The sequence below is a fragment of the Bubalus bubalis genome, chromosome 7, assembly GCF_019923935.1.
Source record: "Bubalus bubalis isolate 160015118507 breed Murrah chromosome 7, NDDB_SH_1, whole genome shotgun sequence".
Taxonomy (NCBI): Eukaryota; Metazoa; Chordata; class Mammalia; order Artiodactyla; family Bovidae; genus Bubalus; species Bubalus bubalis.
Window position 1 is genome coordinate 49,697,164 of NC_059163.1, and position 17,273 is coordinate 49,714,436.

The 17,273-nt window shown below is 41.5% G+C and overlaps 1 protein-coding gene across 4 annotated transcripts in view; it reads right to left on the reverse strand.

Moving 5' to 3' along the window:
- Positions 1-17,273, reverse strand: part of CWH43 (cell wall biogenesis 43 C-terminal homolog) — a 52,758-nt gene that overhangs the window by 14,894 nt on the left and 20,591 nt on the right. For 3 of the 4 annotated variants that reach the window (XM_044945880.2, XM_006057493.4, XM_006057495.4), the window contains 5 exons: positions 14,878-15,003; positions 12,889-12,968; positions 7,940-8,045; positions 6,485-6,620; positions 4,508-4,657 (listed from right to left, as the gene is read on the reverse strand). In XM_044945880.2, the coding sequence (XP_044801815.2) occupies positions 4,508-4,657; positions 6,485-6,620; positions 7,940-8,045; positions 12,889-12,968; positions 14,878-15,003 (598 nt within the window). The remainder of the gene's footprint in view (positions 1-4,507; positions 4,658-6,484; positions 6,621-7,939; positions 8,046-12,888; positions 12,969-14,877; positions 15,004-17,273) is intronic. The other variant, XM_044945879.2, reaches the window with a different exon arrangement.

The following is a 17,273-nucleotide window of genomic DNA, read 5'->3' on the forward strand; positions in this document are numbered from 1 at the left end:
TCATGTCCGACTCTTTGCGACTCCGTGGACTGTACAGCCTGCCAGGCTGCTCTGTCCATGGGATTAGCCCAGCAAGAATCCAGGGGATCTTCCCAACCCAGGGACTGACCCCACGTCTCCTGTGGCTCCTACATTGGCAGGAAGATTCTTTACCACTGAGCCACCTGGAAAGCAGGAGACAGCTAATACATGACTGTTAAGAAACAGCAGTGGGAAAGGAAGATAGAGATCACCAAGGGCTGAGAAGATTGGAGAAAACTCACTGAAGTAGAAGACAGGACTAAACTTATCCATTCTTATGCACAGACAGCTAAGCACTATCAAAAGATGTCTCAAGAAGTAGAAGAGTGAAAAGAATGACCATTTGTTGAACATCTTTGCCCAGATCCATTGCCAGCTCTTCTCTATGCCCTGGAGGCTGATCCCAGCAGATTTCATCTCATGGGCTCCCTTGTCTGCTAATTACCAGTGAGGTCTGGCCAAGTGAAGGCACCAGCAGGAGATGAAAAGGTAGGAAGAGAGAGAAGTTGGGATATTTCTTCTCCAGGAGCTGCATTCTCCATGCCTGGTGGCCCTTTTCTGATTCAAGATCAAAGAGGGCTCTGGGAACACAGTATCTCTCTGTCCCTTCAGCCCTAAGTATCGTAATGATTCTCCACTGTTAACTAGTGTTTGAGTACCTTAGCATCTCTTACCTGTTCCCCTGACCCTTCCAACATCTTTGTAAGTAGTCCCTTCATTAGGTCTGCAGTGAATTCTGTTCCTTTCACACCCACAGCCGGGATTCAAATCAGGTCTAGAGCCTGCCAAAGTTACTGCTCCACAGATAGAGTTTTCATTCAAATATGTTTTAGCAATATATACTAGAAAATAATCTATGAATTTGGTTTTACATTTTCTCAGGAGATAAATTTCATCCACTGATAATAATTAAAATGTGTATGTATATATAGGTATAAAGGAAGAAGGAGGAGGGACTAGGAGAGAGGGAGAAACAGAGGGCGACTGAATGCATGTTTTATGTTTCCTTATCTGTTGATGTATAATCAGCCCAATAGCCCTATAATGTGGGCTGAAAAAAACTGATTTTATCTGATTTTCAGAGACAAGGGAACTATAACTCACTGAGTTTACGTTACAACAGAACAAAAACTATAACTACAGACTACAGGTTCTGTATGGGTTTGTACATTTGTTCTTCTTTGTACATTTCTGCCTGTTATAGGGGGAAAAAAACCACAGTAATTAAGTGGTGACTCAGTTAATTACCTAAAATAATACCAATTTTAGTTATGGTGTATACCTAAATAATTAAGGAATGCCACTGTTTTCTGTTAATTGGTTGTAAAGACATTTGTATAGTCGGTAATTTTAGAAATCCCATTGAATCAGCTGATAACATGCATACGCATTTTGTAATTCATTCTTAATATTAATCTGATTTCATGTTTATAAGCCATAATCACTAGAAAGTGAAATCTTTAAATATTTATTCAGAATAAAAAATTTTATGTAGTGTTATAGAAAACAATGGCCAACAGAAACATGTAATGATGGCTTTACAAACTATTTGAAGTGTGAACTTTCTCGTGTCACTTGGGCATGGACAAGAGCCAAGGCTCTAAGGGAAAAGACTGCACCAAGCACTGTGCTTGGGACATGACAGATGCTTGATTTGTGTTTGATCAATAATCTTTTAAGCTGCCCAAGGTACCACACATTTAGAGGTGTCCAATTTAGTTTCATAATAATGGCCAGTATTAACTGAGCAGTGACTCTAGTCATATACTTTTCATGATAAAACTATTCATAAATATATCTTATTTCATTCCCACAAAAATCCTCTGAAATAGGTAGGATTATTGCTCCTAATTTAGAAAGAAAACTGAGACTTACGGTAGTTAACAAATCTGGTGACGGATACACCTTGAATTAGGATTCAGACCAGATTGTCTGATTTCAGGTTCTGGAGTTTCGTGTTCTTTTCCATTTAAGCAGACCACTTCCCCCCCTGAAGCGGCAGCTCCTCAATAGATGTTTGTTCCTATCGTTGCTGCTGCTGTTGTCATTATTAAACCACGAGAGCAAGCTAGCAAGCAAAGGTCTATTGTCAGTTACAGAGATTTAAACAGACGGTTAATAGAGTTAGAAAAGGTAGTTCTTCCCTGCTCTTTTCCAAACAATTTGAAGGCTGTCTTTTCGTTTTCTCTTCCCTCTCAAGTCTATTCTTCACATTTCAGAGGAGGTCAGAAGGAGTTAAAGGAGACAGCGGGGGGAAAGCAAAGGGAAAAGGGGAAGGAGTGTGTTCAACTATTTCTTAGGTTGAGACCTTGCCAGCTTTAAACACAAAAATGCCTATTTTTCAAAAGATAAACCCAATTCAACGGCAATTTAAGCTCAGTGGAGTGATTGCTGAAGGCCTATACTTGTGACATGAAAATTGCTAGGAGAAACAGAAGGCATTTTTTTAAACAGTTTTTTACAGAGATATGGACTGTCTATACCATCCGTGCTCCAAACACCTTCTCATTTCTAAGAAGACCAGCAAGAGTCCAATTAGCAAACAGTCCCCATTAATCACATTTGAATGGCTGGCTTATATTATTTATGCTCTGACTTTATTTCAGAAAATAGTCAAGCGCACTTTCACAGATGCACATAACACTGTGAGAAAAAGAGAGGTGATAGGAAGTGAGGATAGCAGACGTGCTCACCTGCTTTAGGTGAAACTTACAATACAACAATATTCGGGTTTTTTGTACTGTTGTTGTTTTAGTCTCTAAGTCGTGTCTGATTCTTTTGGGACCCATGGACTGTAGCCTGCCAGGCTCCTTTGTTCATGCGATTTCCCAGGCAAGAACACTGGAATGATTTGCCATTTCCTTCTCCAGGAGATACTCCTGACCCAGGGACCAAACCCACATCGCCTGCATTGGCACTGAGCCGCCAGGGTAGCCCTCTGCTGTACTGTAAGTTTCATCCAAACCAAACAAATCTGGCTGCTACCTTTGTTTGTTGTTTTTCAATGTTCTCTGTGTCACTGTAAAGCTCTGTGGCCTTTTGTGTCATGCAGACAGACAACGCCCATTTGCCATATTTTATAGCACTAAGCACTTCACACGTATGTTTTCAGTGACTATTAAAGAATGTTCAGTATTGTTGTTAGTCACTCTGTCATGTCTGCCTCTTTGCAACCCCATGGACTGTAGCCTGCTAGGCTCCTCTGTCCATGGGATTCTCCAGGCAATAATACTGGAGTGGGTTGCCATTTCCTTCTCCAGATGTTCAGTATGGTAGAATATAAATTATGTACTTTTATCTTGGCTTTCATAACATAATGTTGGCATTATTTGTGATTTATTCAGTGCTAAGCCACTGGTTGTGAATGTTATTCTTTGTAGATAAAACTCATTCCCCATTCCTCATGTCTCCTTGGAGGGGAACCAACCTAGAAAACCATCTTGGCCTCTCTCTCTCTCTCTCATCCTTTACTTCTTGGGAGGATTTTTCTAATAAATCAAGTTTGGAAGAATGAACTAAGAACGCTTGTCTCAAACCCTTCCTATCTCTCCTCGGAACCTGCCGGTTTGCCAACAGGGAGTTTTCTTGTGTTAGTCTCTTCACTAAGGGAGAGTGTGACAGGGCGGACTCCGTCCCTGCCTCATGGGTCTGCTGCTTTGGGAGAGCTGGCATCATGTATTACTGGAGGGATGGATGTATTAGCAGGTCCATGTGGGCACACTTAAGCCATGTTGTCCAAATAGGTTTATCAGAATCAAAAGAGACGTTGATCTCCCTGCCAGATTCCTCTGCCTACCTCTCATCTGACTGGAGACATGACAGGTAAAGGAATGTCCTTTAGTACCTCAAATCCCTCTGGTACTTCCAACTGCAGTAATCCTTAGAAAAACGGAATTCCATCTTTCTGTAGTCTGGTTTACCGTGGGTTTCAAGCACTTGAAGGCTCTGAGTTAAGTCTACCTGATTCCTGCGTGTGTGACCCTGGTTGGATAAGTCATCTAACCTCTCAGTTTAGTTTCTCTGTTAAATGGGACTATGTACTGTTATACAATACGTAGATTAAATACAACAGTGCGCTTAGCACAGTGCCTGCTCAGTCATTGCTGGCTAACATGGCCATCACCGCTGTCTTGTACATCATTAAGGACTGAAGGCATCTCAAACGTTTCTGTGCCTGATATTTTTTTTTTTTTCCTTTTTTTTTGGCCACACCATGCAAACTTGTGAGATCTCAGCTCCCAGACCAGGGACTGAACTCAGGCCCCAGAAGTGAAAGCCCGGAATCCTAACCATTAGGCCATCAGGGAACTTCTTCTATGCCTGATTTTTAAAACCAAAAAAACCCCCAAAAAACAAACCCAGAAAACCACTCTGAGAATAATAATTAAAAAAAAAAATAAGAAAGGTCAATGCATGGAAATCAATGTAATGTGTTAATAATATTTTTTGGCATTTGTGCACTACGAGAAAAACCAAAGAAACCCACTCGTAATTGCCAAAGTGGGTCACAACAAAATCCACCAGTTTGTTGGAAACGTTGACAGTCAACGTGATGGCTGGTGCAATCTCGCCCTCTGGCGACGGAAGAAGGTGATGCTCCGATTTCACAATTGGGTATCTTGACAAAACCATAATCCTGTATTTGAATGGAAAGAAACATGTGCATCACTATTGGTCCCACCATCTCATGCCAACAGAACTAAGCATATGTGTTCTTAGGGATGCTCACACTTCAAGCATTTCACGAAGGGCATTGAGAACAACAGTATGGCAAAGACGGATGGGACCTTCTGTAGAACAATTTACTGCAAGAGGACTATTCAGCATGTCTCACTGTGTCACCAGGCACAACACTGTCAACTCTGTCTCATAAGTGCCATGGAGACACGAAAAGGCGGGATTAGGGCCACACAAATGGACACACTCCATCTTACTTGCATTATTCCTCTGGCAACTGATCTGCATAAACAATTCTAACGTTAATCAACACATATAGGAATGCACAATCCTGCCAGCCAGGACTCAGAGCAACAATTTACAAAATTAGAAATTACAAATGGTCTGATAAAGATAGGAAAACATGTCCCACCTCACTCTAAGTCAGAGAACTACACATGGAAAGGGCGACCAGAGCTCAGACCTCAGCCGGCTTCTCTTCCCCGCCTTCACATATGGTCTGTGTGGCCCCTCGTGAAGTTTCTCTCACAGAACCATCTCTACAGTGATGATCCTGAATGCACATGCCCAGCCTCTGCTGTCCAACTCGGCCCTCCAAGCTGCCCACAACTGCCTACTGGACATCACTTGACTGTCCCAGGGCATCTCGAACTTAGCACAATCCTGCTGTTCACCTGGTCATTCCTGTCCCACTAAATGGCATCATCTCCTATCAGGGACTCAGGTGAAAAACCCAGGTGCTGCCCTTGTCCCTTCCTGACATCTAAACCACCAGGAAGCCCTGGGAATTCCCTGATGGTCCAGCGTTAGGACATGGTTCTCTCACTGCTATAGGTCTGGGTTTGATCTCTAGTCAGGGAACTAAGATCTCACAAGCTTGACCAAAAAAAAAATCAAACACAAAACCCCCCCAAACCCCCCAAATCAGGAATTCCTGTCAGCTCTGCTCCGAAAGAGCTCCTGAGTGTGCCCTCTTCTCCATCTCCACAGCTTCCACCGTCATTTCTCACCTGTGTTAGCACCTCTACTTCATCACCTGTCTCCCTGCTCCCACTCTTGCCCCCAACAATCTGTTCTTCTAGGAACAGCTGGAACGATCTTCCACACACGTATACCAGATCAGACCGCTCCCATGTTTAAAATCCTCCAGTGGTTTTCCATCAAAACTGAGTTAAGTCAGTGCTAAGCATGGCTTATGGACCCTACAAGACCAAGGGCCTACTCCTGACCTCCTTTCTTACTAGTTCCCCCTAACCCCCGTGCTCAGGCACACCACACATGATCTGCCTCGAGTCCACACTGGCTCCTCCCACAGCTGGTGCTAGTCCTCCCCATTGTGGGATGGGCAGAGAGACCCCTCCTGACCACGCTGCCTTCAGCATCATCGCCCACTGCCCTGCCTACCCTGCCACTCTCCTTTTCTACACAGCACTCACCACTATCTCAAATTATCTTATCTATTTCTGTGTGTACATGATTATTTTCTGTCTCGTCACACGGGAATGTAAGCTCCATGAGGACGGCATGTGGGGCAGACACGTTTAGTGCTGTAACCTCAGCTCCTACATGGAATGGTTTATAATAGTGAAGAACTGAAAATATCCAGCAACAGAGAGGCTACTGAAACAATGATGGAATATGCCTATCTTCAGCACCTCCTCATCCCCCAAGAAGCATCACTGGGACATACTCCTAGGGATAAGGCATAACAATATCAACTGTCCACTCCAAGCTTATGCTGCCTAGTCTTTTATACATGCAGGATTCATTCTCAAGGTACACTCACCCCCAAGTGTGATCCCGTGCACTCGGACCAAAGTCGGTGTAGAAACCCAACTTCTCCCCTAACCACATGGTCAAGTCATTGTTTCCAATATAGGGCTTAGAAGCATCACTCTCCAAAATTGTTATGAAATCTGCACCTGTTCAGCGGGGAAAAAATGGACGTGGTGATTAACCACAGCAATGTAAAAACAGTTATCAAAACTTGATTCTTGTAATCCCAAACCTTTAGTCATAGACCAAAGAACCAAGTAATTCCTAATGACTTACTAAAGTGAACTGGCTCAAATCTGAGCTAAAAACATATTTACCATATTTAGAATGTATGGGACACCTTGTGGAAATGGGGGAAAAGATCAAAACATAATTTTGTTAAATTTTCAAATATTCACATCTTTTCCAAAATTTCAAATATGCTTAATGCCTTTCTCAAATATCTAATTTATGTTCGGAAACAATACAGTATACAATAGTGTTTTATTCCTGGGCAAACACTTCCATGGTACTGACACAGAGGTGAATTTATTCAGATACCCTGGTTGGATGTGCTGCAGAAGCCTGTAATCAGTACTAAATGATTAAGGGCCCAATAAATTTCTTAACGGCATTAGAATCATACAAACCCTCAGCTATTTCTCAGAAGACAAGCTTATCTTTAGGAATAACTCCACGCAAGAGACCTCTAGTTGATCTAAGAGCCAAACACCCATATATTTTAAAGGAGGCTTCATCCAAAGATCGGAGAAGGCAATGGCAACCCACTCCAGTACGCTTGCCCGGAAAATTCCATGGGCGGAGGAGCCTGGTAGGCTGCAGCCTATGGGGTCGCCAAGAGTTGGACACGACTGAGCGACTTCACTTTCACTTTTCACTTTCATGCATTGGAGAAGGAAATGGCAACCCACTCCAGTGTTCTTGCCTGGAGAATCCCAGGGACCATGGAGTCTGGTGGGCTGCCATCTATGGGGTCGCACAGAGTCTAAAACGACTAAAGACAGGACTAAAGTGACTTAGCAGCAGCATCCAAAGATGAGCGCCCCAGGGAATGGAAACAAGTAAAACTGGCCCTCAGTCTCTTGAAAGCAATTTGCTTTGCAAATAAGCATCACTGCACCCCATTCTGCCTTTTAATCTGACGGTTTTCTGGTCCTCAACAGCAGGTTCCTAAGTGACAGGAGCCCCCAGCAGGGGCATTTCCAAGAGCAAAGGCATGACAAGACTCTCCTGCAGACACCCGGAATGAGACCTTGTCCTAGAATCACTATTTAATTGCTTTCAAGCAAACACAGATGTGGTTACAGAAGCTTCATCCTCCTGTAGCCACCCACCAAAGTAAAGCCTTTTTAAGAGATTAGTCTAAGACCCAGCAAATCCTCCTCCAATTACTTATGATCTTGCACAAAATGAAAGTAACAATAATAGTTTCTCAAAGCCTGAAATTAATTTCAGTACAACTTACCCGTTTGATTGAGCAGTTGAGCTGATCTTTCTAGACTAGACCATCCATCATTGTCAAAGCCAAACCTGAAAGGCCAGATGGCAGCAGAGACCTCTGTGGCTGGTGCCTGAGGAATTGTTTTAATGATAACTTAGGAAGACTGAACAATGGCAGTTTCAGTGAACCACTTTTCCACCTCTCTCTACCAAAATTCATTTTTCAGCAAAGGAATTTTCCAGCATTTTCCCACAGCTAATGCATAATCAGGGCTTCCCTGGTGTCTCAGATGGTAAAGAATCCACCTGCAATGTAGGAGACCTGTGTTCGATCCCTAAGTTGGGAAGATCCTCTGGAGAAGGGAATGGCTACCCACTCCAGTATTCTTGCCTAGAGAATTCCATGAACAGAGGAGCTGGAGGGCTATAGTCTGTGAGGTTGCAAAGAGTCGGACATGACTGAGCAACTAACAGGCAATGCATAATCATAAGGAGATATTTGCTAGTTGGTATTTCAAATCCTGAAAGATGATGCTGCGAAAGTGCTGCACTCAATATGCCAGCAAATTTGGAAAACTCAACAGTGGCCACAGGACTGGAAAAGGTCAGTTTTCATTCCAATCCCAAAGAAAGGCAATGCCAAAGAATGCTCAAACTACTGCACAATTGCACTCATCTCACACGATAGTAAAGTAATGCTCAAAATTCTCCAAACCAGGCTTCAGCAATACGTGAACCATGAACTTCCAGGTATTCAAGCTAGTTTTAGGAAAGGCAGAGGAACCAGAGATCAATCATCGAAAAAGCAAGAGAGTTCCAGAAAAACATCTATTTCTGCTTTATTGACTATGCCAAAGCCTTTGACTGTGTGGATCACAATAAACTGTGGAAAATTCTGAAAGAGATGGGAATACCAGACCACCTGACCTGCCTCTTGAGAAACCTATATGCAGGTCAGAAAGCAACAGTTAGAACTGGACATGGAAAAAAAGACTGGTTTCAAATAGGAAAAGGAGTACATCAAGGCTGTATATTGTCACCCTGCTTATTTAACTTATATGCAGAGTACATCATGAGAAACACTGGGCTGGAAGAAGCATAAGCTGGAATCAAGATTGCCAGGAGAAATATCAATAACCTCAGATATGCAGATGACACCACCCTTATGGGAAAAAGTAAAGAGGAGCTAAAAAGCCTCTTGATGAAAGTGAAAGAGGAGAGTGCAAAAGCTGGCTTAAAGCTCAACATTCAGAAAACTAAGATGGCATCTGGTCCCATCACTTCATGGAAAGTAGATGGGGAAACAGTGGAAACAGTGTCAGACTTTATTTTGGGGGGCTCCAAAATCACTGCGGATGGTGATTGCAGCCATGAAATTTAAAAAACGCTTACTCCTTGGAAGAAAAGTTATGACCAACCTAGATAGCATATTAAAAAGCAGAGACATTCCTTTGCCAACAAAGGTCTGTCTAGTCAAGGCTATGGTTTTTCCAGTGGTCAGGTATGGACATGCGAGTTGGACTGTTGAAGAAAGCTGAGCACCAAAGAATTGATGCTTTTGAACTGTGGTGTTGGAGAAGACTCTTGAGAGTCCCCTGGACTGCAAGGAGATCCAACCAGTCCATCCTAAAGGAGATCAGTCTTGGGGGTTCATTGGAAGGATGGATGTTGAAGCTGAAACTCCAGTACTTTGGCTACCTCATGCAAAGAGTTGACTCACTGGAAAAGACTCTGATGCTGGGAGGGATTGGGGGTAGGAGGAGAAGGGGATGACCGAGGATGAGGTAGCTGGATGGCATCACCGACTTGATGGACATGAATTTGGATTGACTCCGGGAGTTGGTGATGGACAGGGAGGCATGGCGTGCTGCGATTCATGGGGTCACAAAGAACTGGACACAACTGAGTGACTGAACTGAACTGAACTGATTATCATAATAAATTTATGAGTTTCTAGGTTAGGCTTGGAAGTTAGGAGGAATGTTGGGAAAGAGATATTTATAGCAGCAAAAAATTAGAAACAATCTGGCTGTTGTTTCAGTAGGAAAAATAAGAAAATGAATGAAAAAAAAAAGATCATACATATGCTGTAGTACTACTCAGCCCTAATGAATGATTTAGGGTTGGGGTTACTCTTGCATTAGAGAAGAAAGGGGTCACAGAAGGATACACAGAGTCCTTTACCATTTTTGCAGAGTTGCCTGCCAATTCCACACTGGCAAGGCTGAGGTTCAGGAGCACAGCACCCTCTGAAAATTCCTCTTTTGAGTCCATGGGCCCAGTCAGAGCATGCGGTATCCAACCCTAACTATTTCAAACTAACTCCAGCTGACCAACAGCATGGATCCCATGAAAGAGTATGGCCAGATTAGACCAACTATACTACCACAACTGAGAGAACAAAGTGGAACATAAAAATTCAGGTTGAGAGAAGAGTGAATGCTGCCTCTTGGCAGAGGAGGGCTACCACTTCTAAGCAGCTCAGTGTGCCACAGCAGGCCTCTCGTGTCTATACAGGAAAGGTGGCTCCATTTAGCCATGTCCTATAAAGAGAATGGAACCATCAGCAGAGACTTCCAGAGGCAGGATTACATTCATAAAAAGTTACACTTTTTCACATGACTACATACCTATGATTTACTCTGGCTTTCATCACTCCAAAACCTGTTATTCCTTCATTATTCCCATGCCAGTAAATGTTGCCACTCTCCATCCAGTTGCTCAAGCCAAAAGCATAGAATTCATCCTCTATTCTTCCCTTCCCTTTATCCATCTACATCGAATCCATCAGCAAACCCTATCAGCTCTACTTTCAAAATATATTCTAAGTCTATCCACTCCTCTCCAATTCCAGTACCATGGCACCCATCCAAAATTCCAGGGCCTTTCTCCTGGACACCAGAAAAAGCCTCATAACCTATCTCCCTGCTTCCACTCTACAATCCGTCAATCCATTCTTTACAAAGCAGCCAAATTGATAAATATAGGCTTCCAAGGTGGTGCCAGTGGTAAAGAAACCTGCCTACCAATGCAGGAGATTTAAGAGATGCTGGGTCAGGAAGATTCCCTGGAGGTGGGCACAGCAATACTCCAGCATTCTTGCCAGGAGAATCCCATGGACACGGGAGCCTGGTGGACTATAGTCTATAGGGTCACAAAGAGTCTGACACAACTGAATTGACTTAGCACACATGCACACACACAACACATATACATATATATCATATCATATCATATCTCTCTGTGCGAATGCTTGAAATATTCAGGTGGCTTCCACTGCAAAAAAACTAACATCAGAATTCCTTCCTGTGCTCCATAGGCCCTATGATGTGATCTCACTTGTGTCCCCATCCTCATCTCCTGCCACGCTTCCCTTTGCTCACCAAGATTCAGCCACACTGCCCACTCTGATGCCCTTCAAACACTTCAAGTCTGTTTCCTTTCCATTCTTTACTTGTGTTCCTTCTACCTGAATCCATTACTCCTAGCTCTCTTATCTCAACTCAAACATCACGTCCTCAGAGCAGCCTTCTCTAACCACCCAGACCAGTTACTCTCTACTCCATCATCTTACATGCTTCAGAGCCACCTGATCTAAAGTGATAGTCTTTATTTACTCCTTCTTCTGAAGACTGTCTCTCTCCCCAATTAGAATGTAAACTCCATGAGTTTACATTACCATGAGGGCAGGAATCTTGTCCAACTAGTTTACCTCATATCCCCGATAGCAGGCACACAAGAGACATTCAATAAGCATTTATCAAATAACATTCATGTATCACATGAATTAATCAATGAATGAACTAATTTAAAAAAAGGTATTAAATCTAAATGAAATGATTCCTTTTTAAAAGAACCCTTTGCTGACATTGGGGATCTTCTTCTAATTGACGTTTTGTTACAATAATAAAATTAACAATTGAAGGGCAAAAGAAAGAGACCATGTAATGAACTATTTACTTTTTAAGGAATAGTTACTGAGTTCTGAGTATGTACCAAGTACTCTGTGAGGTGCTGGACTTACAAAGCTAAATAAAAGAGCATGTGCTTCATCCTCACTATAGCTTTTTAATTAAGGGGAAAATTTGCCTGATAACTCAGATTGCTAAAATTCAAAGTTAACCCTCAAATGCTGTTTTTGCCAAACTATAATTCTAACTGCATTATGAAACATATCAAACTTTTAATCAGAGCAGATGGAAAGCATCACATTGCAATGACTTACTCTTGCTTCTGCGCATCTGCCTATAAGAGTAAAGGACAATAAAACATCAAACTATAGACAAGAGAGGAAAGGAAGAGATGGAAAACTTTCATGACCCATCAATACCAAGCATAATCCACAAAATCTAGAATTATCTTTAAGATTTTTCTCAAAGAATCATATATGTTGCCTTCAGAAATATGTACCAAACAGTACAAAGAAGCCCACTATAAAATAGTTTTTTATCTCATAGTTTGGATATGTTAAGTCATTGAATGACAACAATAACTTTATATAACAAATCATGATGAGTTTAACTCTAATATATGGGTCTATCCTGTCCCAGGAACCTATCTTCATAAATTAGTTCCACTATGTTATCAGCCTGTGATCTAATGGTTTGCTGTTGCTGTTTTTGTTGTTGATTAGTCGCTCAGTTGTGTCCAACTCTTTGTGACTCCATGGATTATAACCACCAGGCTCCTCTGTCCATGGGATTATCCAGGCAAGAATACTGGAGTGCATTGTCATTTCCTTCTCCAGAGGATCTTCCCAACCCAGGGATCGAATACTTGTCTCCTGCATTGCAGGAGGATTCTTTACCACTGAGCCAATGGAGAAGCCCAACCTAAAGGTTAAGAATGTGGAATCCAGAGTCCTGACGTCCTCAGACCCAGGCCTAGGGTTCAATCATAATAGTGAAGTGTACAAATGCATGCATATACATAGGCATCATTTAAAATCCTGTATCAAAACTTTTAATTACTTACCCCTTTGCCCAATTTCTTCTCATAGGTTTTATGCCGTAGTCCTAATCCCAACAATCCCACACCAACAAGCAGCCACAAAACTGAACAGAAAACAGAAAATAATTGTTTTGAAGAAATTGAGACATTACTTTGCCAACAAAGGTCCATCTAGTCAAGGCTATGGTTTTTCCAGTGGTCACGTATGGATGTGAGAGTTGGACTGTGAAGAAAGCTGAGCACCGAAGAATTGATGCTTTTGAACTGTGGTGTTGGAGAAGACTCTTGAGAGTCCCTTGGACTGCAAGAAGATCCAACCAGTCCATTCTGAAGGAGATCAGCCCTGGGTGTTCTTTGGACGGAATGATGCTGAAGCTGAAACTCCAGTACTTTGGCCACCTCATGCGAAGAGTTGACTCGTTGGAAAAGACTCTGATGCTGGGAGGGATTGGGGGCAGGAGGAGAAGGGGATGACAGAGGATGGGATGGCTGGATGGCATCACCGACTCGATGGACGTGAGTTTGAGTGAACTGCGGGAGTTGGTGATGGACAGGGAGGCCTGGCGTGCTGCAATTCATGGGGTCGCAAAGAGTTGGACATGACTAAGCGACTAACTGAACTGAACTGAAGTGTATTTTTAATAGTTTTAATGAAATTATTGAATTTATTAGCCATGGATTTTATGTAAAGGGGAAATGTCTATTTCTTGGGTTAATTTTCATGTTTGACATGCATATATAACCCATACTTTAACCTCAGACATCAAAGAAGCTTCGCTAAAAACATTCCAAGAACCATGAAAATAAAATAAATAAATAAAATAAAATCATAAATATATACAAGAAAACAATTCTCCATGAGCAGGAACCATTGCAAAAATACCCTGCAGAATCAAGCCCCAGATATTTCTTATATTAAAATTTTTAGAATCCAAGACTGTATGCCAAAGAATTGATGCTTTCAAACTAATGGTGCTAGAGAAGACTTTTAAAAGTCCCTTGGACTGCAAGGAGATCAAACCAGTCAATTCTAAAAGAAATCAACCCTGAATATTCATTGGAAGGACAGATGCTGAAACTGAAGCTCCAATGAAGCTGATACAAAAAGCAGATTCATTGGAAAAAAAAAACCCTGATGCTGGGAAAAGTTGAGAGGAGGAGGAGAAGGGGGTGACACAGATAAGATGGTTGGATAGTATCACCGACTCAATGGACACGCGTTTGAGCCAACTCTGGGAGACAGTGAAGGACAGGGAAGCCTGGAGCACTGCAGTCCGTGGGATCACAAAGTCAAACATGACTTAGCGACTAAACGGCAACAACAATGCAGTATATTGGGGCTTCTCTGGTGGCAATAAAGAATCCACCTGCAACGCAGAAGACACAGGAAACACAGGGGACTCCGGTTCAATCCCTGGGTCGGGAAGATACCTGAAGGAGGGTATGGCCACCCACTCCAGTATTCTTGCCTGGGAAATCCTGTGGACAGAGGAACCTAGCAGGTTACAGTCCATGGGGTCGCAGAGACATGACTGAGTATGGATGGGTGTGTGCTAAGACACTATCTGCAAATGTTATACATTCAATAAACATTTTTATTTAATCTAGTATATTCTGAGATGAGTCAGACTGAATAGTAAACTAATTTGATATTTGTTTCTGCTCATCAGTATTCCAAACACTAGCATATTTAATTTCCATAAAAAGGAGAACAAGAAACAAAATAAATAGTCTCAATGATTTCAACAAATATTCTGGAAATCCTAGTTAAATCTACGTTAGAAGTGAAACAAAACTAACACAGAGTATTTATGGTTGAAATGATTCAATAATCAGAGATCTCTTTTAAAGTATTTCATAAAAAAAAGGTATGAACAACATGGGCAAATGTTAACAATTGTTGGAACTGGGTTAAAGGGTGCCTGCAGGTTCATTATACTTTTTAAGCTCACATGTTTGAAAATTTATATTTATAATAAAATGCTTTTAAAAATAAAACAAAACTATACTCACAAAGTTTCACGTATTTTTCACTCTCTCTGGAAAGCACTTTAGGGCTGTTTTTTGTTTGAAAATGAAAATCCACGCTTTTCTTCGGACCCAATAACATATTCAGCCCAATAATTACCATCACAGTCCCTGTCAAAAAAGAAAGATGAATATATTACATTTTGATCCAAAACTACTTCCAGTAGCAAATTCCAGGAGCCTAAATTCCATTTAAATGGATATATCCTGAAAATTCAGTTACTGAGTTATCTCAGTACCTAAGCAATTACTCCAATATTACTTTTAATTATTAGGATAATCATAAGAAATCAGGAAGGGTGCTAGAAATTAAGCTATACATTAAAAGACCCCAATCTTTCTTGATAAGGGGCTTCTTACAATTTCCTGAGTATTTCCTAGGAAATACCAGGTTGGTATTTCCTGGTTAGGAAATGGTTGGTCGTAGTGTTGGTCACTGACTATTGATTGTCCAGGGAAGGGTGGGACAAAAAGAAAGTCATCTTCTGGACTGCCTTAGGGACTTGGTCTTCTCCACCAAAGGGACCATATGCACCGAGTTGACGAGCACAAGAAGAGGATACTTAATATGAAGAGTATTAGTAACAAGAAGAGGTTCTTAATATGGCAGCATTCATGGCCTGGATTGTGTGTCCAAGCAGAGGATGCACACTGGAGCTCACACTGGGCCAAGAAAGACGAGCTCAACTGGGATGCATTTCTATGTAGCTTACACATGAAGTCTGCATACGTCTAACATTGTATATAATGAGAATTAGAAACAGAGGTGTAATTGAACAATATATAAATTAGGGAATGTCAGGTAAAAGAGGCTTAGGTGGAAGGCTAAAAGAAAAATTATGTGCAATTAGTAGGAAACAGCAGGAGAAACCTAGACAATACATTTATAACTAGTTTCTGATCTAATACAGATTCTTTACAATGGTTATTCAAAGCTACTCTGAACTTTACCCATGTTCCTCAGTTTCTGCAGCCTTATCAACATAATGTCACTATTACTAAAAAGAATTCTTAGTTATTTGAAGCTGTAATAAAGCACGATTTCTGCAATTCCATAAATAGTGAGAAGGAACTCAAAACATCTGTCGCTCATAACATTCTAAAAAAAGAAACGTACGCTTAGAACAGCTCTTACTTTTGTTCCATTGCTCCACATGGCAGACCCCCAAGCAAGATGGAGTAAGAAAAAAAGCAGGGCATTGGACAGGAAGATAGAGCAGGACAGAGTACACACTCCTGAAAGAAATCAGAAGAAACACAAGTTCACAAAGCCAAGACTATCGCGGAGGAAATGCAGCAGTGTATGTCTCTGACTGGGTCGCAGCTTTGATATCTACCAGAAATAGCAAATCCTCAAAAGTTGCTTTAAAATATACCTCTTCTAAACCGGCCTGTCCTGGCAGATGTCTAGCTCACAGAGAAGAAAGTTTATGTGCAAATGCACAAAGTGGTTGGATATATTTCATGGGCACAAGGGGGACTGACAGATGAGCACAAATAGAAGCCCAGACTTCTGTGTAGCATCCGCCCCACCATAACTCCCTAAGTATTTGTCTAATGTGAGGTGTGGTGTTTCCCCCACAACACAGAAGCTCCAAGTGGGCAGGATTCTGTCTCTTAAGTCTCCGGTACCTGGCACTAGGCCTGGACCACAGTAGGTGCGTGATAATTTTTTAATGAATAAATGAACAAGTAGAAAAATGTGTGAACAAAGAACTGAGTGTTGGTTGCTCAGTCATGTCCAACTCTTTGTTGGACAGCCCATGGACTGTAGCCCACCAGGCTCCTCTGTCCATGGAATTCTCCAGGCAAGAATACTGGAGTTGGTTGCCATTTCCTTTTCCAGGGTTTATCTTCCTGACCCAGGGATCGAACCCAGGTCTATGGCATTGAAGGAAGATTCTTTACCATCTAAGCCACCAGTGAATCCCTTATTAAAATATGTTTTATCTCCTCAATTTTTCAAAGATTTTATTTTGGAGGCATTGGACATGTTTTACTTAAAACTAAAATGACAGGCAACATTTGATCTGTGTCTGCTTGGTACATATCAGTAATTTCATTACAGCCAGAAGACAGTTTCTGAAATGTTAAACTGAGCTAAGCCTATGAAATTTTAATTTTGGTATGTAAGGTCATAATCATTGAAATGGAAGATATATACTCTATGATTTTATCATTCACATTTCACTTATCATTTATCATTTACACTAAGATTCACATATGCAAAATCTATTTTATTGGTAAAAAGAGGGTAAATAAAAACCATATAAAATTCAGGAGAACCAAAAAAACATACTTCCTATATACATATCTACAAGCCTACCATCAAAAGAGCAATGTGAGCACCATGCACATATTTTTTCCTTACATATCATATA